The sequence below is a fragment of the Ochotona princeps genome, chromosome 26 (genome assembly GCF_030435755.1).
Source record: "Ochotona princeps isolate mOchPri1 chromosome 26, mOchPri1.hap1, whole genome shotgun sequence".
Lineage (NCBI taxonomy): Eukaryota > Metazoa > Chordata > Mammalia > Lagomorpha > Ochotonidae > Ochotona > Ochotona princeps.
Window position 1 is genome coordinate 16,536,016 of NC_080857.1, and position 26,260 is coordinate 16,562,275.

Below are 26,260 nucleotides of genomic sequence, written 5' to 3' on the forward strand. Positions count from 1 at the left end.
AGCTACGGCTCTTGAGCCCACTTGAGGGGTGAATCATCAGACGGGAGATCTTCCTCTCCGTCACTCCTCCTCTTTGTGTATCTGCCTTTCCAATAAAAATAAATAATCTGCAAAAACAGTTATTTGTTTTTATTGGAAAGGCAAGTAGAGTTACAGAGAGCAGAGACTGAGAAAGATCTTCCATCTGTTAGTTCACTCCCCAAATGGCCACAATGGCTGGGGCTAAGCTGATCCAAAGCCAGGAACCAAAGCCCATATGAATCCCTGTGCTTGCAAGGCAAGGATTTAGCCACTGAATCTCACACCAAGCCTATCCCTTCTCTGTTTCTCTTATTTCTTATCTTTCATAGCTTGCTTTTTCATTTCATTTTTTTTAATGCCATGTTCTTCTTTTGAAAAAGATACATTCAATTTTGATTAATTTGAACAGCCTGAATGACCCATTATCCAAATGCCCATAGTAGCTATTTCTGGACCAGGCCAGAGCCGGGGCCAGGAGCCCCATCCATGCCTCTCACACCGTTGGTAGGGACCACATCCTTGGGCCATCGTCTGTTGCCTTCCAGAGTGCACATTAACAGGACCCTAGATCAGAAGCAGAGGCAGTGCTTGGTCCCAGGCACTCTGATACGGGATGCAGGCGTTGCAACAGTGACTTAACGCACCTTGCCACAGCACCTACCTTCATTCTCTTTTGTTAACATATTCTGCTTATATTGCTAAAGCTCACTCTCCAGAACTTTCCTAGTAATGTCAGGACTAAATTGTTTCATTGAAATTCTGGATATCCATGTTATGTTTGGGCTGACATTGAGGCACTGTATGTAAAGTTAGCACTTATTAGACTTGCATCTATGTTGAAGAGCTGGTTCCAGACCCAGCTGCTCTGCTTCCAGTCCAGCTTCCTGCTAATATGCCTGGGAAGGCAGCAGATGATAACCCTAATTATGGCAAACCTAGCTGGAGTTCTGGGATCTTGGCTACCCAGGTGCAGTCATTGTGGAGTAAGCTAGTGCATAACTGAGGGGGATGCACAGCCTTTGGCCCTCTGACTAGGGTAGGAGGTTCAGGTACTAAGCAAGGTGGGTAGGACAAATGGTTCAGAGTTTTGGGGGATTTGTTTATTTTGTTTTATTTGTTTTTTTTCCTGTGTCCCAAGGGAAGAGGGGGTGGGGAGCTGCCTCACTACGTCCATTCTTTTTCATGGCTGAGTAAGTTAACTGCATGTTGTTTATGCATCCAGTATTAATGGACATTTGAATTGTTTCTGTTTTATAAGGGTCATTGGGAACAGTTAGAGTGTGAACACGAGTGTGCAAGTTCTTATGTATGTTTTCACTTTTTTTTTTTTGCGTATATACTTGAAGTAGAATTGCTGGGTCATATGGTAACTTTCTGAAAAATTGCTAAACAATTCCAAACAGTATAGTAGCCATACCATTTTATAATTCCATTAGTAATGTAGCAGGGTTCATGTCTATTTCTAGTATGTTTCAGTCATTTTGTTTGTATTCCATCCTCAACCCTTAACCTACTCTGATGACTGTTGCCTCACTTTTCTTTTTTCTTTTTTTTTTTAATTTATTTATTTTTATTACAAAGTCAGATATACAGAGAGGAGGAGAGACAGAGAGGAAGATCTTCCGTCCAATGATTCACTCCCCAAGTGAGCGCAACAGCCAGTGCTGCGCTGATCCAAAGCCAGGAGCCAGGAACTTCCCTCCAGGTCTCCCACTTGGGGTCCAAAGGCTTTGGGCCATCCTCGACTGCTTTCCCGGGCCACAAGCAGGGAGCTGGATGGGAAGTGGAGCCGCCAGGATTAGAACCGGTGCCCATATGGGATCCCGGCGCGTTCAAGGTGGGGACTTTAGCCACTAGCCCACTGCACCAGGCCCTGCCTCAGCTTTTCTAACTCAGTCATTTACCATCTGTATTAGCTTCTTAGGATTGCAGTAACCAAGTACCAGAAACTGGGTGACTTAAGCAGGAGAAATGTGTGAGATGAGCAGGATGGGGTCCAGGGTGCCAGTGGCCCAAACTGTCTATGATGGACCTAGAAAATCCTTCCTCGCTTCTCGAGTTTGCTAGCCGTTCTTGGCTTCCCGTGGCTTTTAGATGCCAGTTCTGTCACATGGCTCTCTTCCTGTTAGTCCAACTTTGTTCTCCCCCTCTATTTTCCTGTTTTTACATCCAGGTTTCCCCCTTTCTTAAGGACACCTGCACTACTGAATGACTTCATGTTTGCCTGATTGCCTCCTCCCTCACAGCCCTGTTTCTAAAGAGGGTCACAGCCTGGGGTGATGGGGAGGGGTATCTGTTTTTGGTGGAATGCAGTTCAACCCATGGCATCTTATTGATGAATTTTCCATTTTCATTAATTATATTAAGGATTTACTGATATCTGCTAGGTAATAAAAATATATTAAGTTCTGGGGCCCGGCGCGATAGCGTAGTGGTTAAAGTCCTCGCCTTGTATGCATCGAGATCCCATATGGGCGCCAGTTCTAATCCTGGCGGACCTGCTTCCCATCGGGCTCCCTGCTTGTGGCTTGGGAAAGCAGTCGGGGATGGCCCAAAGCCTTGGGACCCTGCACCTACATGGGAGACCCAGAAGAACTCCTGGCGGCTCCTGGCTTCAGATTGGCTCAGCTCCCGGCGTAGCGCTCACTTGGGGAGTGAACCATCAGACAGAAAATGTTCCTCTCTGTCTCTCCTCCTCTTTGTATATCCGCCTTTCCAATAAAAAATAAATAAATCTTTTCAGAAAAAAATATATAATAAGTTTTGTGTCTTTATTTCTTGTTCTTCCAGTTTTATGATAATTTCCAAAAGGGAAATAAGAACAAAACATTTTAGTCACTACTATATTTGAAACAGTAGTAGAGACTTCAGAAGTTAGGAGCTTTTTTTTTTTTTGCTTTTATAATATTTAGAGAGAGGGAGAGACACAGAGAACAGTTCCGTATTGGCTCACTCACTCCCCGGATGGCCACAGTGGGCAGGGCTGAGCCAAGCCAAAGCCAAGAGCTCACAACTTCATTCTGGTTTCCCATGTGGACAGAAGCAGCCCCAGACTTTAGGCTATCTGCTGTTTTCCCAGGCACATTAATATTGGAATGGACAAGAGAAGCAGAGAGTTAGAACCCACGCTCAGGATATGAGGTGTTGCTCGCAGTGATGTTCAACCTCTTGCACCACAGTGCTAGGCCCTGACACAGATCTTGTGATCTAATTAAATGGTTGACAGTGCATCGTGTAGTGATCGCATACAGTGACCATACCTTACATCTTTAAGACACTCTGTGTTATATGAGATGGTTGAACATAGTATCTCTTCTGGTCCTAAGAATGTCATGAGTTATGTAGGCATAATGATTAAAATTTTCCAAGTAAGGAGTTTGATACAGTGGTTAAGAGGCCAGTTGGGTTATATGCATCCCATATCAAGGTACCTGAGTTCAAGTCCTGGCTCTGTTCTCCGTTCCAGCTTTATGCTGTTGCACACCCTGGGAGGCAGCCGGTGATGGCTCTAGTAGTTTGGTCTTAGTCATGTGCATGGGATGCTCAGATTGAGTTTCTGGCTCCTGGCCTTGCTCTGACTCAGCCTCAGCTCTTGCAGGCACTTGGGAAGGGAACCAGTTGATGGGAGGTTGGAGGATGTTTCTGCCTCTCTGCCTTTCAAAGAAGTAAAATAATTCTCTCTCTTTAAAGAGAAAATTCAGCAGATGATAAAAGCCCAGAGGCTATTAGGGATTTGACTAAGCTGTCAGGACACATAGCATCAAAGTTCAGTCATCATCTTTCTCAATGTCTTTTTTTCTGCAATGTCATTATTCCTTAAGGATTTGAAAGGATTTCTCATTATGAAAGTATAGTACAAATTGACCAGGAAGAGCAAAGTAAAGGAAATTACTTTTTTTTTTTCCTTTAAAAGGTTTGTTTGAAAAGGAGCAAGGTGAGTGGGCTGAGAGGGGCTGAGCGATATGTTCTCTGTGTTGATTAACTCACCATATGCAAGCAACAGCTAGTAGTGGGTTGGGATGAAGTCAGGAGCCAGGAATCCCATCCACCTTGGTGACAGGAATCCAGGTACTTGGGCCATCTTCTGTCTTTCCAGGTGCATTAGCAGGAAGCTGCATGGGAAGTGGAGCAGCCAGGTCCTTCACTAGCACTCGGAAGCAGGCTATGAGCGTTGCCATCTGCTGCTTAACTGCTGCACTGCAGTGCTCACCCTGAGAGCACTTTCTCACCTGTCTGTTGCTGTGTAACAGATCAACACAGTAGCTCAGCGATTTAAAATAACAGACATTTGCTTGTGATTCTGAGTTTTGGGAGGGTTTGCTAAAGGTCCCACCATACAGATCATGACTTCTTTTTATAAAGGATAAGTAATTCTTACATTTAGAATTTCATGATACTGATTTTGTTAACATCACACAGGAAACCTGGACAAACATGAAGAACTAGAGAAACTTGTAGCAAGATTCTTGGGAGTAGAAGCTGCTATGGCATATGGCATGGGATTTGCAACAAATTCAATGAACATTCCTGCTCTTGTTGGCAAAGTAAGACAATCATTTATGAAAATTCTCTCATATAATTCTTTGATTTTGAAGAGCACCTGAGCAAGGCCAAACTATTATAAACTTTAGACTAAATGTATTTTATCCAAAGAAATACCTGTCAGAAATGTTTGGGTAAGTATTTCCCATGAAGCCTTATATCAGTTAGATGGCTGTTGACTTTATTTTATTTAGCATTTTGAATGGATTCTGGTAAATAAAACCTAAAAGACTAGAATTATGGGGGAAAATTATGTTTAGTTTGGAAAGCTATTTAATAGATAATTTTTCTTAAGTATAAAAGTATACTTTTATATTTTTATACTTTTATACTTTTTTATACTTTTGTATTTTATACTTTCACTAATAATTTTGCATATAGGCAAATTTTACACACACACACACACACACACATGCACAAAATACTTCCATCCTGTGCGTAGAGCTTGTAGGGGAGGAAAAAGAACTGATAAGAGACTTTGAGAATTGCATTCTATCATATTGGCTATCAATTTGGAAAAAAAACTCTCTTGAGATTTTTGTTCTAACAGTGACATCCAGGAATGGTATGTTGAAAGAACAGTGGATTAACAGGAGATGCAGTTGCTTGTTGGTTGATGTTATGGCTCACACTGAGTGTGTGAAAGAACTTTTCTGATCCTCATAGTTTCCTTTGTATCATGAGCTGGTTTCACTAGGTTAACTCCAAAGTCTTTTTCAGTTATACAAATGTATAATAGGACAGATAGAGAACAAATAGCAAGGGAGGAATTGAAACCCATTTATATTAATATCACATTAAGCTTGAATAATGTATACAGTTAATTATAAGGTAGAGATTGTCAAATTAAATAAAATATAAGTAGATTTTCCAATTAAATTAGGAAACTATTTTTTTTTAAAGATTTATTCATTTTATTACAGCCAGATATACAGAGAGGAGAAGAGACAGAGAGGAAGATCTTCCATCCGATGATTCACTCCCCAAGTGAGCAGCAATGGGCCAGTGCGTGCCGATCCGAATCCGGGAACCTGGAACCTCCTCCGGGTCTCCCACGCGGGTGCAGTGTCCCAAAGCTTTGGGCCATCCCCAACTGCCCTCCCAGGCCACAAGCAGGGAGCTGGATGGGAAGTGGAGCTGCCGGGATTAGAACCGGCGCCCATATGGGATCCCAGGGCTTTCAAGGCGAGGACTTTAGCCGCTAGGCCACGCCGCTGGGCCCAGGAAACTGTTTTTAAAATATGAAGGCACAGAGATCAAGAGCAGGAAAAAGGGATAACATACAAATAATGAGAAATCTGAAATGGTGATATCAGTAAAAACAAGATTTCAGAGCATGAAAGATTTCTGGGGATAAAAAATATTCTCCAATGGTGAAGGAGTTAACTCTTCAGGAGGACATACTGTAAGTCCGGAAACCTAAATAGCTTCAAAGTACTTGAAGCAAAATCTGATGAAACTAAAAGAAGTAGACATGTACAGAATTGCACTTAGAGGTATCACTGGGGCTGGTATTGTGGCTCGTGGGCTAAACCACCACTTGCAATGCCAGTATCCCATCTAGGCGCTGGTTCAAGTCTCAGCTATTCCACCTCTGATCTAATTCTCTGCTAATGGGATACCCAGATAAAGTTCCAGGTTCTTGCCTTGGTCTGGGTACTAACGCTGTTTGGCAGGTGAACCAGCAAATGGAAGATCTCTCTTGTTTTGTTTCTCCCTCTCTCTGTAACTCTGCTTTTCAAATAAATGCATAACTATGTTTTAAAATAATTGGAGATGGGCCCAGCAAGGTAGCCTAGCAGCTAAAATTCTTGCCTTGAATATACCGGGATCCCATTTGGGCTCTGGTTCTAATCCCAGCAGCCCTGCTTCCCAGCCAGCTCCCTGCTTGTGGCCTGGGAAAGCACTCAAGGATGGCCCAAAGCCTTGGGACCCTGCACCTACATGGAAGACCTGGAGGAAGTTCCTGGCTCCTGGCTTTGGATCTGCTCAGCTCCAGCTGTTGCGGCTGCTTGGGGAGTGAATCTTCGAATGGAAGATCTTCCTCTCTTCCTCTCTGTATATCTGACTTTGCAATAAAAATAAAATAAAATAAATCTTAAAAAAAAAGTAATTGCAGAGAACCTCTAAAAATATAGAATGGGAGGAAAACATTGAATCAGTTCATTGACATTAATGGAATATTTCATCTCTAACAGCAAAATAATTACTAAAATCGTATTCTAGACCTGAAATAAGTTTTAATAAATTTAAAAGTATTAAGATTTTTCAAAGTATGTTCAAATCAGTAATATAAGAATGTCTGTGGCCTGGCACGGTAGCCTAGTGGTCCAAAGTCCTTGCTGTGCACACGCTGGGATCCCATGTGAGTGTTGGTTCTAATCCCGGCAGCCCTACTTCCCATCCAGCTCCCTACTGTGGCCTGGGAAAGCAGTCGAGGACAACTCAGAGTCTTGGGACCTTGCGCACATGTGGGAGACCTTGGAAGAGGCTCCTGCTTCTGGATTCAGATTGGCGCAGCTCTGGCTGTTACAGCCACTTTGGGAGTGGTCTCTCCTCCTTTCTGTATATCTGACTTTCCAGTACAAATAAATAAATCTTTTTTTAACAAAAAAAGAATATCTCTCAATCTTTGAGTATTTGAAAATTAAACCACATGTTTCTAGATAACTATGGGGCAGAGGGAAATACAGGAACAAGGGACAGTAGGAAATACTGGAAAGAAAAATGAAAATGTAACATATCACAGTTTGTAGGCTGAAAACCTAAAACAGTGTTCAGATGGAAATGGATAGCATTAAATAAGTACAATAGAAAAACAAAGCTTTTACTCTAAGAAATTGTTAAGAGTCAATGAGACCCAAATTAAGGAGTAGGAATTATATAGTAAGGATAAATCTAGAAATATAAGGAAATTAAAAAATATAGATGGTAGAGGAAATCATCGAGGTCAAAGCTGATTCTTTGAAGAAAATTATTAAAATTGATAGATCTGTAGTCATACTGATCAGCATTAAAAAAAGATAGAAAATTATTAGTATCCTAAATGAGACAAGGTATCACTATGCATATTGTGGAGATCGAAGGATTTCCAAAGGAATGTTAAGAACAACGTTGTATTAGTAAATTTAGCAACTGGGGTAAGGTGGACAAATTCTTGAAAAGATGTAACAGTGTGGTTCTTTTCCTTCACACATTGACTATAATAAATTGCTATCCTGCATTGTAGCAGTATTAACCTGAAATTCTTATTTGAAATTTCTTAGAATTTTTTACCCGAGACGACTGAATAATTCCATCTTGCTTCTCCCTATCAATTCATGAATACTAACAAATCGCTATCTAGAAGCAGATTTTTTTTCTATTTCACTGTTTTCTGCAGACATGCCCAGTACTACCTTTGAAGAATTTAGTATGTCGTCATTTTGTTAAAGACAAAGAGTAATGTGATTTTCATATCTTTTTGAGCCTGATGCTCTACATCTGTGTGAAGCAGGTCTGGATGTTAAACACACGGCGAGGCAGTGTATTGATGAAGAGCAGTTTAGGCTTTGCAGTGAGTCACTCGCTTGTGACCGTGAGCAAGGTTCCAACCTCCTGAGTGATGGCTCTGTCATAGGCAAGGTGGGGATGATCGTAGTAGGGAGGCATGCAGTGAAGCCCTTGAGCACCATGCCAGCAGCACAGAAGCAGTTTGCGGTCAAACTGCTGGTATTCAGTATTTATCTTATTTTTGAACAAAGGATATAATAGAGCCTTATAGTAAACTAGAAAGAGGGAAATAAAAAACACCCAGGCTGATAACGGAAATGGTGGATAATATCAAGAAGAATGGATAAACAAAAAACAATATATATTGTTAGATTTGTTCAAAAAATAAGAAAAAAATGAGGTTGTATGTGGAAGGAAAGAGAGGGAGAATCATTTTAAGGTGGACTTGGAGAAGAGAAATCCTCTTAAGGATTTCTAAAGCAATGTTCAGATTGCTAGTAGTGATCCCTTAGTTTGTAGAATGTCTCTAAGGTCAAGTTTGTCTGCCTTGTTTGCCGTGATTGATTGAGAAGAATGCCACAGATGTGCTGCCGGTCTCACTGTATCCTGTCAGCAGGTACATGGTCGTGGGGCATGTTATCAGTAATGTGAGTCGTGATGACTCAACTAAGATTTCAGTTAGGATTTCCCACCAGAAACTGCTGTGTAATTACCAAATATTAATGCAGAGCACTATAAAAATAGAGTGCCTAAACGTTGATCCACTTTCTAGCATGCATCTGTGGATCTGGCCTGTGGTAGTTAGGACGTTGCTATTCTTCTCATTCCTTCAATACAACAGTACTTGGAGTTTTTGTGTACAGAAACATTGTTGCTTCTTGATCTTCGCCAAAAGGGTGAGAAGCAATGCATTGTTGCTTCTTACCAGTTTGAATTGGTGATTCTTGTTTTTAGAGTTATTACTCAAAATGGTTGCTTTCTATTGTTTAGTTTTGTCCACGAAGGTCACTTGGGTAGGTTTCTATGTCATTGAAAATACAGTTAGTTTTTGAAAAATTTATTTATTTAAAAGCCAGAGCGACAGAGCTAAAGAATTATGGGGCGCGGGGGTGAGGGTGGTTAGTGACATAACAGGCTGATCTTCTCCTGTGCTGCCAGCATCCATATGGGTGCCAGTTTCTAGTCCTGGCTGCTCCACTTTGATCCAGCTCCCCGCTTGTGGCCTGAGAAAGCAGCAGGAGTGGCCTAAGTCCTTGGGCCATCCTCGGGTGATGGCAGCTTAACCCTAATATCCACTGCAGTTCATTTTTAAGTAGTGCTTTCACACTTTTTGGTGTGATAACATGTATTAGGCTCATCTTTTATTTTTCCCTATTGCAGCTTAGGAATCAGTTATCCATGCAGCCTTGCTTGTTTTTGTTGGAAAATGATGTTTAGAAACCAAGTTCTCGGGCCTAAGTGTATTATTGTTGCAAAGGTATCATTTCCCGTCCCACTGTGTGTGTATACTAATACATGCATACACACGTGTCTGCGTATATGTCTCTCCATGTGTGTGTATACATGCATACATGACAGTACTTTCAAAAATTTGTGGTGGTCAGTATTGTAGTGTAGCTTCCTAAGCTGCTGCCTGCAATGCTAGCATATTGGAGGGCTAGCTGCCATGATTCTTATTAAGCTCTGTCCTACTGTGCTGGACAAAGCAGTGAATGAGGGCCCAGCACGGTAGCCTAGTTGACTAAAGTTCTTGCCTTGCATGCACTGGGATCCCATATGGATGCTGGTTCTAATCCCGGCAGCCCCGCTTCCTATCCAGCTCCCTGCCTGTGACCTTGGAAAGCAGTCGAACACAGTCCAAAGCCTTGAGACCCTGCACCCAGAAGGGAGATCAGAGGAAGCTTCAGGCTCCTGGCTTTGGATTATCTCAGCTCTGGCCATTGCGGCCACTTGGGGAGTGAATCATCAGATGGAAGATCTTCCTCTCTGTGTCCCGTGTCTGTATATCTGACTTTCCAATAAGAATAAATGAATATTTGAAAAAAAAAAGGCTGTGAAAAAGAGCCCAAATCCTTGAGCCCCTCAGGACCCCTCGCTGCCTCTGTGTGGGGACTCAGGAGAAGCTCTTGGCTTCAGCCTAACCCAGCCCTGGTCATTGTGGGAGAAACCAGTTGATGCAAGATTTCTGTCTCATCCCTTCTCTCTGGAACTCTGCAAATAAATAAACATTTTTTTTTTTTTTAAAGAAAGTGGATTGGAAGATAATGGAAGAGAGTTTGGTCCAATGATGAAGTCTGTGCTTGGGATGCCTACAGCAGAGTGCCTGGCTTGAGTCCTGGCTGTTCTTCCATCCTGAGTGCAGCAGAGCATGGCGCAGGTCCTCGGATGCCTGCGGCCGTGAGGGAGCCCTGGCTTAGCTCCCTGCCTAGCCTCCTCCTTCTGCAGCCCGTGGCGGCGGCTTTGGAGGATGAACCAGGAAAGGAACGATCTCGGTCTCTCTGCCTTTCAAATAAAAGCAAAGTAATATTTAAAATTTTTGAAAAGAAAGGTAGTATACATTTTTCATGAACATTTTAAAGAATGTTTTGAAGACTCCCCTCAAGAATGTAAATGTTAAAAACTAGGATTCCAGGTTGATATCTTCAATTCTGCGTTGTTTCATTGTAAATGTACACATTTTAGCTTGGTGTCTTTTTTTTTTAATCTTCTTAATAAGAGGTATACTTGGGCCCAGCGGTGTGCCCTAGCGGCTAAAGTCCTCGCCTTGAAAGCCCCAGGATCCCATATGGGCGCCGGTTCTAATCCCGGCAGCTCCACTTCCCATCCAGCTCCCTGCTTGTGACCTGGGAAAGCAGTTAAGGACGGCCCAAAGCATTGGGACACTGCACCCGTATGGGAGACCCGGAAGAGGTTCCAGGTTCCCTGCTTCGGGTCGGCGCGCACCGGCCCGTTGTGGCTCACTTGGGGAGTGAATCATCGGACGGAAGATCTTCCTCTCTATCTCTCCTCCTCTCTGTATATCTGGCTGTAATAAAATGAATAAATCTTTAAAAAAAAAATAAGAGGTATACTTTAGCTTTTTCTGATTGCTTCAGCAGAAACCAATGTTTGTTGAAGTAAAAGCTTATTCAGAACATTTCAGGGAAATACTAAGGTTTCCACTTCCTGTAATGTGAGAAGGTTAGTAAGTAGTCCTCCCTGGACTCTATGTAGTTGGTAGGGAGGACACAGCACTGTTTCCAGAGGCTTGACCCTCAAAGCTGCCACTTCCACACTAGGCAGTATGTCACACCAAAATTCATTGAAGGCCCTTATTCCATGGAAATCATTATTAAAGACCATTTGATATATGAGATTTTAGATATAAATAAAAACCTGCTATATATCTGAATATTTTAGTCAGACATAGGACTGAAGACATTAAAGTAAAAGGGTAGATTCTTTTTGTCTATTGGTAAGATGTTCTAAAAAATAAAATTGTCTGGACCAGTGTTGTGGTGCAGCAAGTTCCAGTCCTGTTCCCAGCTACTATGCCTGCAAAAGCATTGGAGAATGACCCAAGTACTTGGGACCCTGTGCTTTGTAGGAGACCAAGATGGAGTTCCTGGCTCCTGGCTTCAGCCATTTGGAGAGTATACCAGTGGGTGGGGTATCTTTTCTGTCTGTGACTCTGCCTTCCAGATAAATCATTTTTCAAAATTGTCATGTACACTTTTTAAAAAATTGATGTCTTTGCTGTCATGCAGGATATTGCTACTAGTCTGTAGTTATTAGCGATGTTCACATTTTGTGTTTTCTATAACTAAACCTTCCCCCGGCCGCTCACCTTCTTGTGCTTGTAACTGCAGGGTTGCCTGATTCTGAGTGATGAACTGAACCATGCATCGCTGGTTCTCGGAGCCAGACTGTCCGGAGCAACCATTCGGATCTTCAAACACAACAGTGAGTTTGTGGTGGAATTCACTGCTAACTCTGCTTTAACACTCTGGAAGTGGTAACACTGGTTACATTGATGCTAAGAATACACCTGGAGCTGAAGTAGCAACACTTAAATGTTCTTTTGGTCTAGCCTTTTCAAGTTACTGTTCATTTTTGGAGTAAAAATAGAGGTAGAAGGAAGCTTTCCATACAAAATGTAGTCTTCTGGTTTTCAGGACTTTTCAAGTTTTTCATCCTTTTTCGTTGCTTTTGACTGTTGTATTCAAATATACTTACTAGATGCTTGCAGTGCCTTCTTGGATTAACATTAGGTTTATTGAGATGAATAAATCAGGGTCTTTGATCTGAACAATCTTTGATAAATGAACCAGTGCTTAGAATGCAACATACATTGAAATACAGAAAGGAGCACAGCATGAAGCCAAAAGCTCTTCTGCCTGTATGGTAATATATCTGTATATGGTTAAATCACTCACTGCAAAAATGCAGAGCTTCAGTAGTCAAAACACACCTAGGCAGAAAAAGTTACCAGGCTCCATGTTTAATATCCCCTTTTGTCAAAATGTGTAGGGATAGATAAAAATTGAAATGCATGCCAAAGCACTAGGAGTGTGCTGTTACAGGGGAGGAGCACGCTGGTCAGAACCTTTTCTTTGTCTTGTCAACTGTGTCTTACAATGAGAAGTGATTCAGTATTCTGTTTAGTACAAGTTGAACCTTAATAAAAATACTTTTCTTTTAAGACTGATTAAGTGAAGCAGAAGTGGAGAAACAAAGAAATCTATAACTGGTTTAATCGATTAGTTGTAAATGATCACTACACTCAAGCCAGCTGTAACTTTTTTTTCCTTTTATTTTTTGTAAGTATGTTTTGAAGGGTGATTGTCAGCACATGTGATTTCACCTCAACTATGAATGCTGTGTAACTTAACCCCCAGGTCAGACACCAAAGTTGCTTCCAGGTTTTCCTGTCAGGAGCAGCACTATGCTGACTTTTTTTTTTTTTAGCCATCATTTGATTAATTTTTAGTGGTCTTTTTTAATACTTTGCGAAATTGCCTATAAATGTTGCACTAATTTTTATTCAGCATGACAGTCACAATTTCTGTTCACTGGACAAATTAACTATTGTGAATCCTTTAAAATATTTTTGAATGTAATAGGTAAATATTATGGGTTTTTTTTAATTTCTTTATTAGTTTTGGAACAGCTTTTTATGTAGCTATTAAATTTTTAGGTTTTATGTTATAGATCGGCCATTTGCAAACTGTTTCTCTTCTTTATTGATTGTGGAACTGTTTCTCTTTATTGATTGTGGGAGGCCATTATGTTATCTTTTATATTGCACTGTTTTTTACTTTTAGCCTTTTAGTACTAGTCTTTCTGCACAGATTCATTAAAATGTTTATGTTATATTTATTGTTGTGAAACATTTAGATTTTACTTAATGTGTATCCTAGTGTGATTATAAAATTATTCTCTTATATTCTGTTAGTTTTATGCAATATTTTAAATTTTATATGAAATTTAGGGTTATAATTTATAATAAGGGAAACATTGAATTTTTTCAGTATATAATATAGGAATTCTGGTATAGTTATTTCCTTTTTCTAGAATTTTCTATCTTTTTTTCCTGCTGGTATATGTAAACATAGGACACCAAGAACTGCACTCTGCTGCTGCTGACAGCTGCACGCTGCTCCCTACAGCAGGCCGGGATGTTTGCTTATGTGGAGCATTGCTTCTTTTGCAACATAGCGTGCAGTTTCTTGTGTTTCAAATCAGTGAAGGTATAAGCACTTAACACTTTTTAGTTGTTTTGTTTGTGCATTTATAATGTAGGTTTTTTTTTTTTAAAGATTTATTCATTTTTTTTGGAAAGGCAGAATTAGAGAGATACTCTATATGCTGGTTCACTTCCCAAATTGCCACAAAACAGCTGGAACTGGGCTGGTCTTAAGCCAGGAGCCAAGAGCTTTTTCTGGATCTCGCACATAGATCCAGGGGTACAAACTTGGACCATGCTCCGCTGCTTTCCCAGCCCATAAGCAGGGAGCCGGTTGGAAGGAGAGCTACGAGAACTTGAACAAATGCCCATATCGATGCCAATGTTGCCAGTGAAGGATTAGCCTGAGCAGCCACTGTGCCAGCCCCATATCATATGTTTTTATTAACTTCTTTTGACTTCCTGTCAAAATTATTTTATGAAAAGAGCAAAATTCTGTAATTTTGTAGCCTCCTTTAGTGATGACTGATCAAGAATATCCAATCAGATTTTATTATGGAGTGTCTCTGATCCTGTTAAATACACTCCAAACGTAGTGCTGTTTAAGCTGTAGGGAGTTTTTTTTTTTCTTTCATTTCAAGGCAGATATTTAGCAATGGTTCCAAACATTTGTCATTAACAGAAGAATTATGATCCTCAGTAATAACATCAGCCTAGTTATTTCCCAGGCCTGCTAAGGACTGAATGAGCCGTAAGAATTTGATAAGGCATAGACAGCTGACAGAGTCAGATGTGAAACAATCTCAACTTATTGTCACGCTTGCTTAAGGCACATGGCCTCAACAGCTGTTTCTGTTTTGTTTTCTAAAATTAATGTATTTGAAAGGTAGAGTAACAGAAATAGCCACAGAGAAGGAGAGAGATCTTGTGTCTGCTAGTTCATTCCCCAAAGGGCCACGATGTCCAGGGCTGGGCCAGGACAAAGCCAGGAGCCTAGAATTTCATCTGGGTGTCCCACGTGGGTAGCAGAGGGCTTTTGGCCTACTTCTGCTGCTTTCCCAGGCACTTTAGAAGGGAGCTGGATTGGAAACAGAGCAGTCTAGTCTCAAACCCATTCTCCAGTGTGGCATGTCAGCATTCCAGGTAGTGACTGAAGTGCTGGGACCATAATGCAAGCCCAAGCTTGGTGTACTTTTAACCCAGTACCCACACAAACCCACTTAGCAAGTTTCATTAAGCATAAACAAATAAGTAAATAAATAAATAAAACTATGTCCACAGATATGCGCTGTATTCATTTTTTAAGAGGTATATATTTGTACCAGTTTATTTACATTCTTGATCTGTATGTGTTTATTTCTGAATGTGTTTATTTCTAAGATTAAAGATACAGTCTGGTTCTATAAACCCCAAAATATAACTGAATGGCAAGGTATTTAGTGTAGAAGATTGGCCATTTCATAAACATGCCAAGAGAATGAATTACTGCAGTCATTTAGTCATGTTTCAGTGGTTTTGAATGTGTGCTTAAGTTTTGTTTTAGTTCTGGATGGCAGAAACTCACTTACTTTGCCCACTTTTCTTTCTTTGCCACTCGTTGTCCTTTGCTGACTCATACTCTTTCTGAATAAAAAATGATACTTGTATTTCTGGGGTAGTTAGGAGAGGGAACAGTGCTTTGTGAGTGACTCCCTTCTTTTCTGTGTGCTGTAGATATGCAAAGCTTGGAGAAACTGTTGAAAGATGCCATTGTTTATGGTCAGCCCAGGACACGAAGGCCTTGGAAGAAAATTCTCATCCTAGTGGAAGGAATATATAGGTATTTCTGCTTTCTTATTCTTGCCTTTGTGACTTGGGCCCACAGCGTGAGACAGTATTAGGCTGTAAAGAACACTGTTCCAGCCCCCTCTAGAAACTATGGAAATCACATTGATGACTTGTTAAAATATCTGGAAACCAAGTGAGCACTGGCACAGATGTCTTTTGTCTGACTCTTGTTCATTCTTGTCATTATTCTGTACAGTCTCCAGTTCCCTTCTATTTGTGCCTGTCACCTTTCTGATTTTCTTAGAGGGAAGTTTATATATGTAGATGTATATATTATACATCTACAAATTTGCCAAGAACAAATTCCCACTTAAGTTTAAGAAATATTTTTATTACTCTGGAACCATTATACTTACTCTCCTTTTTGTTTGTTCTTTTGTATAATTTTAATTACATATGCATGAATGAATGCATATGAAAAGTCTAATGCTGCTTGTAACTGCAGGCTTCAAAGAATCTGTTGTGACCCTAATTTTTTTTTTAATTCTTATAATTTGTCATACAATTCTGTGTAGTCTGGGATTCCCCTCACTCCCCCATTTTCGACCCCCCCCAATTGATTTTTTCCATAATGGCGACCTTAATTCTTTGTGTTATGCATTAGTTGTGTCCTGCCACTGTTTTAAAAGAGTCGGTGTCCTTTTTCACCTGCTTCTGCCTGCCATGACCTCCTCTAACCTGGTTAGTTTAGGACTACAGATAGCGCCGTCAGACCACTTAAGAAGTGATCAACTCCAAACACCAGTAATAAAGTGTCCAGCTCCCCATTTGGGGAATCAGAAAGATTCTGTATTGTTTTTTTAATCCTCTTTTGCCAGCATGGAGGGATCAATAGTTCGCCTTCCTGAAGTGATCGCTCTCAAGAAGAAGTACAAAGCGTACTTGTACCTGGATGAGGCGCACAGCATCGGGGCCCTGGGCCCCACGGGCCGAGGCGTGGTGGAGTACTTCGGTCTGGATCCCGAGGATGTGGACGTCATGATGGGAACGTTCACCAAGAGCTTTGGAGCCTCTGGAGGATATATCGGAGGCAAGAAGGTAACTGGGCATGAAAAGGAAAACCGTGGAGATGACAACAGTGGCTTCTAGATTTGGTGATGTGCTTAGCAGATAGGATCTGAACTGGCATGTGGTGCTTCCTGCGTTTATGGGTGACTTTGCTCTTGAGCTGCGTGGGGCAGCGGGAGGGGTGGGGTGGTTACTCTCTCTGATTCCTTTCCCCAGTGAGCTAAAGGCTGGTTCTGTTCATTGTTTGTTGTTTTCTTATTTGAGCTTCTTTCTCAACTGCTGGCCTGGGATGTAGAATACTGTCTTTTATGAGAAACACAGAGTGGTGCTTCCTGTTTGCCACAGTCATCTAGAGGATCCAAGATGTGCCCACAGCTTCAGAATTAGTGACACTGTGGAGAGCCAGTGGTCTTGGGGATGAGGAAGTTCTCCCTTGGCTCAGACTCACTGGGTAAACATAGAAACAGGAAGAAGCAGGACTTTGCTAGCTTTGGGGTATACAAAGCAGCATTTTTCAAGCAGTTTTCAAATTGTCCAGTGATCCAGATGCAGCCAAGTATCACTATGGCTGCGTGGAAATGGTGAGCCCTGGAAACAACTGGATTTGAATTCTCTCTACGTATTGTAGGAGACCACTTCGTCTTTCAGTTTTCTTGTCAGTTAAATACTAGCTTGTATGACTGTGGTAGGGATTTTAGAGAGGTGTGTGTCGTACTTTGCCATGGGTACACTACGAAGACATTATGTTAAGTGAAAAAAGCCAGTCACATAAGGGCATGTATTGTGTATTGTGGGTTTTTTAAGAAAATCATGTTGTGTCTAGAATAGGCATAGAGACAGGAAGTAGTTAGTAGCTGTCAGGGACTGAAGGAATGGGGAAATGGAAAGTGAGTGCTCACGGTTATGAGGTTTTCTTATGGGGTGATAAAAATGTGCTAACGTAGGTTTAATAATGGTGAAGGTTATACAACTTTGATTATATGTGTGAAGTCACTGAATTGCACACTTTTAAAAGATGAGTATTGTGGTATATGTTTGTATCTCAATAAACCTGTTACTCAGAGAACTCCTTGCAGCAGGAATAAAGAACAGTTGGCAGGCATCCCGTGGGACGTAGTAGGTGCTCAGAAATGTTCTTGCTTAAAACTCAATGTTGAAAGTCTTCATTGTTAGCATTAGTGTTAATTATTCTAATAATTGATAGTATTTTACAGATTATCCATTTTTTAATAGGTTGCATTCTCCTTTCTGTCATAGAGTTAATTGCTTTTTGGTAAGATTTATTTCTGTGAACCCCAAATTAGGAAATTGATACTTTGGGAGACCATTTAAGTTTAATATCTTTGTGCTTTTAAGTTTTCTTGGGTACAACTTTTAGTATTTTAAAAAATTTTTTGTTTTATTTTATTTGAAAGTTAGTTACAGAGAGAAGAAAGAGCTCCTCTACTCCTTGGTTCACTCCCCAAATGGCTGCAATAATCATAGATGGGCCAATCCAAAACTAGGAGCCAGAAGTTTCTTCCAGGACTCCTATATGGGTACAGTGTCAGGGACTGGGGCCACCCTCCACTGCTCCTCCAGCTCATTAGCATGAGGCTGGGATGGAAGTGGAGCAGCCAGGACCTGGTGCTGCTGATGAAGGCTTAGCCTAATATACTAAGCACTTACCTCAATTTTTAGTATTTTTAAAGTAATTGACTGTTTTACAGACACATTTGCATCACTTGGTCCTGGTACATGAGCTGCTCTGTGTACCTTTTACGTAAAGATCTAATGAAGAAATGGGGAAATATAATTCATTGTTTTAGAAATCCTTGTTAGTTGAAAAAAAGGATTTTGATGTTACTTGATGAGGTACCATAATCCTTTTTTAAGATTTATTTATTTTTATTACAAAGTCAGATATACAAAGAGGAGAGATAGGGAGGAAGATCTTCCGTCCAATGATTCACTCCCCAAGTGACCGCAATGGCCAGTGCTGTGCCAATCCGGAGCCAGGAGCCAGGAACTTCCTCCAGGTCTCCCACGCGGGTGTAGGATCCCAAAGCATCGGGCCATCCTCGACCGCTTTCCCAGGCCACAAGCAGGGAGCTGGATGGGAAGTGGAGCTGTTGGGATTAGAACCGGAGCCCATATGGGATCCCGGGGTGTTCCAGGCGATGACTTTAGCTGCTAGGCCATGCTGCCGGGCTCACCATAATCATTCTAATGAAAGTCCTAGTGAATTCCTATTTAAATTGTGACATAGTTGTCATTTCATACATTTCTATGTATCTGAAGGATACATAGAAAATTGATACATATCTTAAAATTGATATTAGGTGGGTCCAATTTGATAGCTTAGTGGCTAAATCCTTGTCTTGCATGTGCCAGGAACTGGTATGGGCGCCCGTTTGTGTCCTGGCTGCTGCACTTCCCATCACGCTCCCTATTTGTAGCCTGGGAAGGCAATAGAGGATGCCCCAAAGTCTTGGGACCCTGCACCCATGAGGGAGACCCAGAAGAAGCTCCTGGCTTAAGATCAGGTTGGCTCAGCTCTGGCCATTGCAGCCACTTACAGAGTGAACCAGCGAATGGAAGATCTTTCTGTCTATCCTCTCTCTGTAAATCTGCCTTTCCAATTAAAAAAAAAAAAACTTTAAAAAAAATTATGTTAGGTGGGCCCGGCCGCATGGCCTAGCAGCTAAATTCCTTGCCTTTAAAGCCCCGGGATCCCATATGGGCGCCAGTTCTAATCCCGGCAGCTCCACTTCCCATCCAGCTCCCTGCTTGTGGCCTGGGAAAGCAGTTGAGGACGGCCCAATGCATTGAGATTCTGCACCCGCGTGGGAGACCCGGAAGAGGTTCCAGGTTCCCGGCTTCGGATCGGCGCGCACCAGCCCGTTGCGGCTCACATAGGGAGTGAATCATCGGACGGAAGATCTTCCTGTCTCTCCTCCTCTCTGTATATCCGGCTTTCCAATAACAATAAAAAAAAAATCTTTAAAAAAAAAATTATGTTAGGTAATTATGAGCTTGGGGTTTCAGGCTGGGTTTTATAGGCATATGGTGAGATGCACATAATTTTTGTTTTCAATCATTTCTTCATTTGGAAGAGTGACAGAGAGATATCTTTGATCTGCTCTTCATTCCCCAAATGCCTGCAGTGACTGGCGCTGGGCCAGGCGGGAGCCAGGAGCCCAGCAGTGCTCTGAAGGGGAGCGCTGACGCCGCCCCGCTTGTCTCCTCTGTGACCCCGCAGGAGCTGATTGACTACCTGCGCACACATTCGCACAGTGCTGTGTATGCCACGTCACTGTCACCGCCTGTGGTGGAGCAGATCATCACCTCCATGAAGTGCATCATGGGCCACGATGGCACAAACCTCGGTGAGTCTGTCTGTTCTGGAAACCTTTCTCAGACTCGGTAAATACTGAGCAGCCAGAAGCACTTCGTTTTGTGTTTCCCCTAAAATGAGAAGTCAGGTGTGCTGATGGGCAGAGCTGGCCAGTCTGTAAGGTCTTGGTTTCCAAGGACACATGTCCATGATGGATGCACGTGCCCTGAGACCTGCATGGGCTTGCCTGTGGTGGCGTCTTCTTGTTTACAGATTTTGAGGCATTCCTATATGCTGTCTTAACTCACAGCCAATAGATGCTGCAGGATCTTTCTGGAATTGCGTCACTGTATGTGAAGATGCAATTCACTGTGTGGTGATCTTTCCTTAACAGCAAATTTAAGAGTTGCCATTCCCTAAAGTAGTATCCCGGATTGAATACTTTCTTAAAGAATTTCTAATCTGGGCCCAGCACAGTAGCCTGGTGGCTAAGTCCTCGCCTTGCACACACCAGGATCCCACATGGGCACCAATTTGTGTCCGGCTGCCCCACTTCCAACCCAGCTCTCTGCTTGTGGCCTGGAAAAGCAGTTGAGGCCAGTCCAATGCCTTGGGTTCCCTGCACCCACGTGGGAGACCCTGAAGAAGCCACTGGCTCCTCCCTTCAGATCAGCTCAACACTGGCTTTTGCAGCCGCTTGGGGAGTGACCCAGTGGACAGTTCTTCCTCTCTCTCTCCTACTCTGTGTATATCTGACTTTCCAATAAAAATAATCATTAAAAAATGAATTTTCTAAACTGACAAACAGCAAATATTGAAAATCGTCTTTAACAAGGTGCCTTGGCTTAGACGTACTGACATGAGTGAAGTGTGCCTGGCCACTGTTTGGTATTTGACTTTCATTTTGCATCACCAGAGGGCAGTGTTGGCCAATGGAATAATTGTAATAAAAAGTCGCAGTTGAGATTTTTGGTTATTACTGCTCTTTTAAAAAGTATTTCCCTTACCTGTGTGAAGCATATATTAACTTGTTTTCTTTAGTGCTTCTCAATTCAGTTTGGCTATTGTGAAAATTATCAGCCTTGACCTCTGTATCCTACAGTCTTGTAATACTTTGCTTTAGGATGAATTTGATGTGCTTGGAGGAACAAGAATAAAGTGAATCTCATTTTGATTGGCTTAATACCATTTTCCTAAATCTGTGTTTAACCATAACATTTATTACAGATGCTTGTTATCTCCAGTGAGAGATTCTTGGGAACAATACTGTGACAGTTTCCAGGGTCAGGAATTGATTTCCTTAAGAAAGAAGTATTTCAGGGGTGGGGAGAATCCAAGTACCTATGAAACTGTGTCACATAATACAATGTAATTAATGAATTAAAAATAATAATAAAAAAAAGAATGAAGGAAAAAAAGAAAGAAGTATTTCACTACTGTGGCAGACATAGCATTAGAACTTTATTGAAAGGTCCTTGTGAACAATGGCTGTGTTGTTATGTTTCTTTTGGAAACTGTTTTGCCCTGTGTGTGTTTCTGGCACTTACCTAGTTAATTCACATGAGTATAATCACCTTGATTCAGTGTATAGCTGCAGGTGACCCAGAAAGGCCAGCCCCCATCAAAGGGACCACTAGTGCATGTCATGCCCTGTCGTAAAGCCTAGGTCTGTATGATAGGTTGCCTTTGTATGAAAATCTTGACTCTGCAGTGTTGAGAGACTCAAATATGGTAATTATATACAGGCTATGGTAGGCACAGGTGTTGCAGGTTTTTTTTTTGGTTCTCTCACCTCCCCAGAGTTGGTTGATATGTACCTTCTGTGGGTCGGAAATTCCACCCAGGCACAGCAGGGATGGTTTGTCCTTGCTCCAGTTTGGGCCTAACTCAGGAGACTCTAGTGCAGCAGGCAAGACTCGGTGGTTGGAGGTGCAGGTCGTGGGAAGGCTTCTGCACGCGTGGGTCCTCGGTGCTGCGATGACTCACTCAGCCGAGGCTGTTAGCACAGTCCTTCCTATAAGGTGCAGGCTGAGTCCCCAGAGAGCACACAGTCCAAGGGAACCTGGCTGCAACTCCTGGGCCTTTATTTATTTATTTATTTTAAGAGTTTTCTTTTTAATTGTTTATTTTTAGGGATTTACTTATTTATTTGAAAGGTAGAATTACAGAGGGGGCCAACATGGTAGCCTAGTGGCTAAACCCTTACCTTGCATGCACCGGGATCCCATATGGGTGCCAATTTGTATCCCGGCTGCTCTACTTCTCTTCCAGTTCAGTGCCTGTGGCCTGGTAAAGCAGTCGAGGACAGCCCAAAGCCTTGGGACCCTGAATCCATATGGAAGACCTGGAAGCTTCTGGCTCTTGGCTTCAGATCAGCTCAACTTCGGCCATTGTGGCTACTTGGGGAGTGAGCCAGTGGATGCAAGCTCTTTCTCTGAGTCTCTCCTTCTCTCTGTAAATCTGACTTTCCAAGAAGAATTAGAGATAGAGGAAGAGTCAGAGAGATCTTCCACCTACCGGCTCACTCCCTAAATGACTGCAATGGCCAGGACTGGGCCGGGACCAGGCCAGAGCTGGGAATTCCGTACGAGTCTCCCACGTGGGTGCAGGGCCCAAGAACTGGAAAGATGATCTGCTGCTTCCCAAGTGCGTGAGCAGGAAGTCACCTGGCCTAGCGAATAGGGAATCGGTGTCCACCTCCTGTCAAGGAATTTGTGAGCATTTTAAAAATGTTCATATGAGCTTTTTAAAGATTTATTTATTTCTATTGGAAAGTCAGATTTGCAGAGAGGAGAGACAGAGACGAAGATCTTCCGTCTGCTGATTACTCCCAAAATGCCCACAGCAGCCAGAGCTGAGCCAATCCAAAGCTAGGAGCCCGGAGCCTCTTCTGGCCTCCCACGCAGGTGCAGGCGTGGGAGACCAGAAGGGTGCAGGGTCCCAAGGCTTTGGGCTATCCTCTGCTGTTTTCCCAGGCCACAAACAGGGAGCTGGATGGGAAGCCTGGCTGTCGGGACATGAACTGGCTTCCGTGTGGGAATCGCAGTATATGCAAGGCCAGGACACCAGCCACTAGGCTGCCATGCTGGGCCCCCATTTTACTTTCAAAGTACCCACAAAGCATCTGTAATTTTAAGTCTCCCCAGCTGTTTGAAGCCTGTCTCCTTGCTATCGTAACTTACAAAGATGGTTGAGGCTTAGTGCCTTCACCAAAACCAACTGCTTAGTGCCCCACGTGTTTTCAGTTGTGCAGGAGCCCAAGTTGACTTGTTCCTCGTTTTTTTCTATTTTTAATAATAGATTTTATTCTTTAAAAATGAACATTCTAGCACATTCAGGAACAAATTGAATTTCATTAATGAGAACTTGTTACTATTTTGAGTGTTTTTCACATTTAAAAAATTTTTTAAACATTGTTTGCATAAAGTGAGAACATTTTATGTATTTTGCACATGCAGATTAAGAAGCATAGTAATACCTCCCGCCCCAACCCCATCTCCTCAGTCTCACCTTCTCGCCTTCTTCCTTGCTTATTTTCCCTTTTAATTTTTACAATGACACACTTTCAGTTTATTTTTTGCTCACAAGCTTAACCCTCCAGTAAGTAAAAAATTGAACAAATAGTAAGGACAAAACCCACTGCTCCTCAGGAGTGTAGACAAGCTCTGTGAACAGTAAACCTCAAAATGGTCATTTTGCTCATATTAATTTTTTTTTTTAACTGCATTACTGCAAATCAGGGACAGCATAATGTTTGTCATTTGGGCCTGGTCAGTTTCACCAAGCACAGTGATTTCCAGTTGCATCCATTTTGTTGCAAAAGACAGGATTTCATGCTTTTTTTTTTTTTTTTTTTTTTTTTTTGAGTAGCCAAGTAGTAATCACTGGTGTATGTATCATACCACATTTTCTTTACCAAGTTTGGTTTTTATTTTTGAAAGTTATGTAAATTGGTTATGTACGTAACTTACTTTGCTTCATATTAAATTTCTTCCCTTCTGTTTCCACCACTTTGTTCCTCACTGTATTTTGACCGTCACGTGACACTGCAGCAGTGGTCTTTGCACACGTCTCTTGTGTGTGTGTGAGACTCTTCTGCATGTGTACCTTGCTGTGGTGTTGGTGGGCATCCTTAGAGCCTCTGAGTCCTTCCAGTGCTGGCACAAGCTGCTCTCCCGTTACCAGAAAGTTACCGGACTCAGGGTCAGTAGATACTATCTTAAGTTTGCTGATCAGCAAGTTTTGAAGTAGTCACTATCTAAAGTTTGTTTATCAAAAAGTTTTGAAGTTTGTAAAGGTAACCAGCTTCTGGTAGAATTAAAGATAGTGGGTATCACTCTTTGTGGTGATTTGTGGAGGAATCATGAAGTAAAGCAGTATAAGTGCAAATGCCTTATCTGGACACCATCTAGGTTTGGTGGAACAAGAAGCAGAGGTTTGTTAATCAACGTTGTGGTGCTCGGCACCATTACTAGAAACAAAACTGGCCTTACTTCCTGCGTGACAGATCTATTTTTATTCAGTTACATTCTGTACTGTGAAAATATAATGCTTTTATGATCAAAACATTTTTATTATAGGATACCAGATTACATTAAGCACTTATTGGGAAGTAAATCCTACTGAAAGTAACTTAACACGTTATGTGGCTGACTATTAATATGTGGCTTCCCCTTGTTTCTGGAGAACTCGTTGTTCTTGGTGAGTGGAGAGCCTTCAGAAGAGCCCTAATCTGCAAGGCAAGGAAGACTATCTGTGCCCTCCTCTTTGAAAGCGCTTCTCTCTCCTTCCTGCCATATCTCCTCAAGTTCTTGTCATTCTCCTGAGAAAGAGAGGGTGATTAGGTTGACCACTGTATGTTAAAGGCATCTTACCTTGGAACCAAGGTCAGATACTAATGGGAATTACATTGCCAGTATGTGTGTACCTGAATTCCCAGTATCAAGTTAGAGTAAGCTGAGGAAACATGAGATCCAGGAAATTCCGACCAAGTCTACTCAACATTTGAAATTGTAGCTTTTGGGCCTGGTGCAGTAGCTAGTGGCTATAAAGTCTTTACCTTGTATGTACTTGGATCTATTATCAGCAGCTTAAATAACAATGGAAAAAGTAAGAGATTAATTTGTATTTATATTCCATACAGTTCATTGTGCTAAAATATTTTATGTTGAAATGTAAGAAACGAAACAGCTGATTGGGTAGAATGGAGGTAGAAAAGAAGAGATTCTGTCTTTTTATTTTTTTCCCTGCTTTTCTCCCCCCTTAATGTTTCTTGTTTTGTTTTGTTTTTGTTTTTTGTTTTTTTTTCGCCTCACTGTTTTCCAGGCAAAGAGTGTGTGCAGCAGTTAGCTGAAAACACCAGGTATTTCAGGCGACGCCTGAAGGAGATGGGCTTCATCATCTACGGGAATGAAGACTCTCCAGTGGTGCCCTTGATGCTCTACATGCCAGCCAAGATAGGGTATGTCACTCACTGGACGGAGGGCAGCGGGTAGGCATGGGCAGGCATCATGTGTTCTCTGGGGGAGAGAACCACCTCATCATCATCCTGTTCATCTTCACTAACTGGATAGGCCATGGATTAGTAAGATTCCAAATTGTTGCAAAATGCGTCATTAAAGTTATGTGTCCTCTTCCAGAGGTTTGAGATATATCAAGTGCACAAAACAGAAGTATCACAAGTCAAACATGAAAAGTGACTTACAATAGAAGGTGTTAAGTGCCTTACAAAAAAAAATTGAGGGCCTAGCATAGTAGCCTAGTGCTATGGTCTTCGCCTTGCACATGCCAGGATCCCATATGGACACCATTTCGTGTCCCAGCTGCTCTTCCAGCTCTCTGCTTGTGGCCTGGGAAAGCAGTAGAGGACAGCCCAAGGTCTTGGGACCCTGCACCCACATAAAAGACCCGCAAGAAACTAGAGGAATCTCCTATTAGAATTGTCCAAATGTCCACAGCATCAAAATTGTAACTCATTCAACATAGAAGAATCTTTGTTCTGTGGAACTTACTCCTCTTCTTGGTCTCTGTTCCCTCTGTCTTGCAGTGCCTTTGGACGGGAGATGCTAAAGCGGAACATTGGTGTGGTTGTGGTGGGATTCCCTGCGACCCCAATTATTGAGTCCAGAGCCAGGTTTTGTCTCTCAGCAGCTCATACCAAAGAAATTCTTGATACTGTAAGTAGACAATTTCATTTTCCTATACATAAGCCTTTGTGCCTCTGTATCAGGTGAAATTTATCTTTTGTTGGTCATAATAGCCATGGGTCACCTGTTTTCTGGTTAAATTAGCCCTTGATGATTGTAAGAGTCTGAGCATCTGCTCTAATTTCTGGTAATACAGACAATTGGCCACAGTGCTGTGTAAAGTAGAAGATGGTATCTTACCAA

The 26,260-nt window shown here is 41.9% G+C and overlaps 1 protein-coding gene across 1 annotated transcript in view; it reads left to right on the top strand.

Moving 5' to 3' along the window:
* The window catches only part of SPTLC2 (serine palmitoyltransferase long chain base subunit 2), a 73,309-nt gene that overhangs the window by 42,471 nt on the left and 4,578 nt on the right, over window positions 1-26,260 (top strand). Inside the window, exons 5-11 of the mRNA XM_058655436.1 lie at window positions 4,441-4,565; window positions 11,904-11,997; window positions 15,434-15,539; window positions 16,366-16,585; window positions 19,797-19,923; window positions 25,197-25,332; window positions 25,918-26,047. Of these exons, the coding sequence (XP_058511419.1) occupies window positions 4,441-4,565; window positions 11,904-11,997; window positions 15,434-15,539; window positions 16,366-16,585; window positions 19,797-19,923; window positions 25,197-25,332; window positions 25,918-26,047 (938 nt within the window). The remainder of the gene's footprint in view (window positions 1-4,440; window positions 4,566-11,903; window positions 11,998-15,433; window positions 15,540-16,365; window positions 16,586-19,796; window positions 19,924-25,196; window positions 25,333-25,917; window positions 26,048-26,260) is intronic.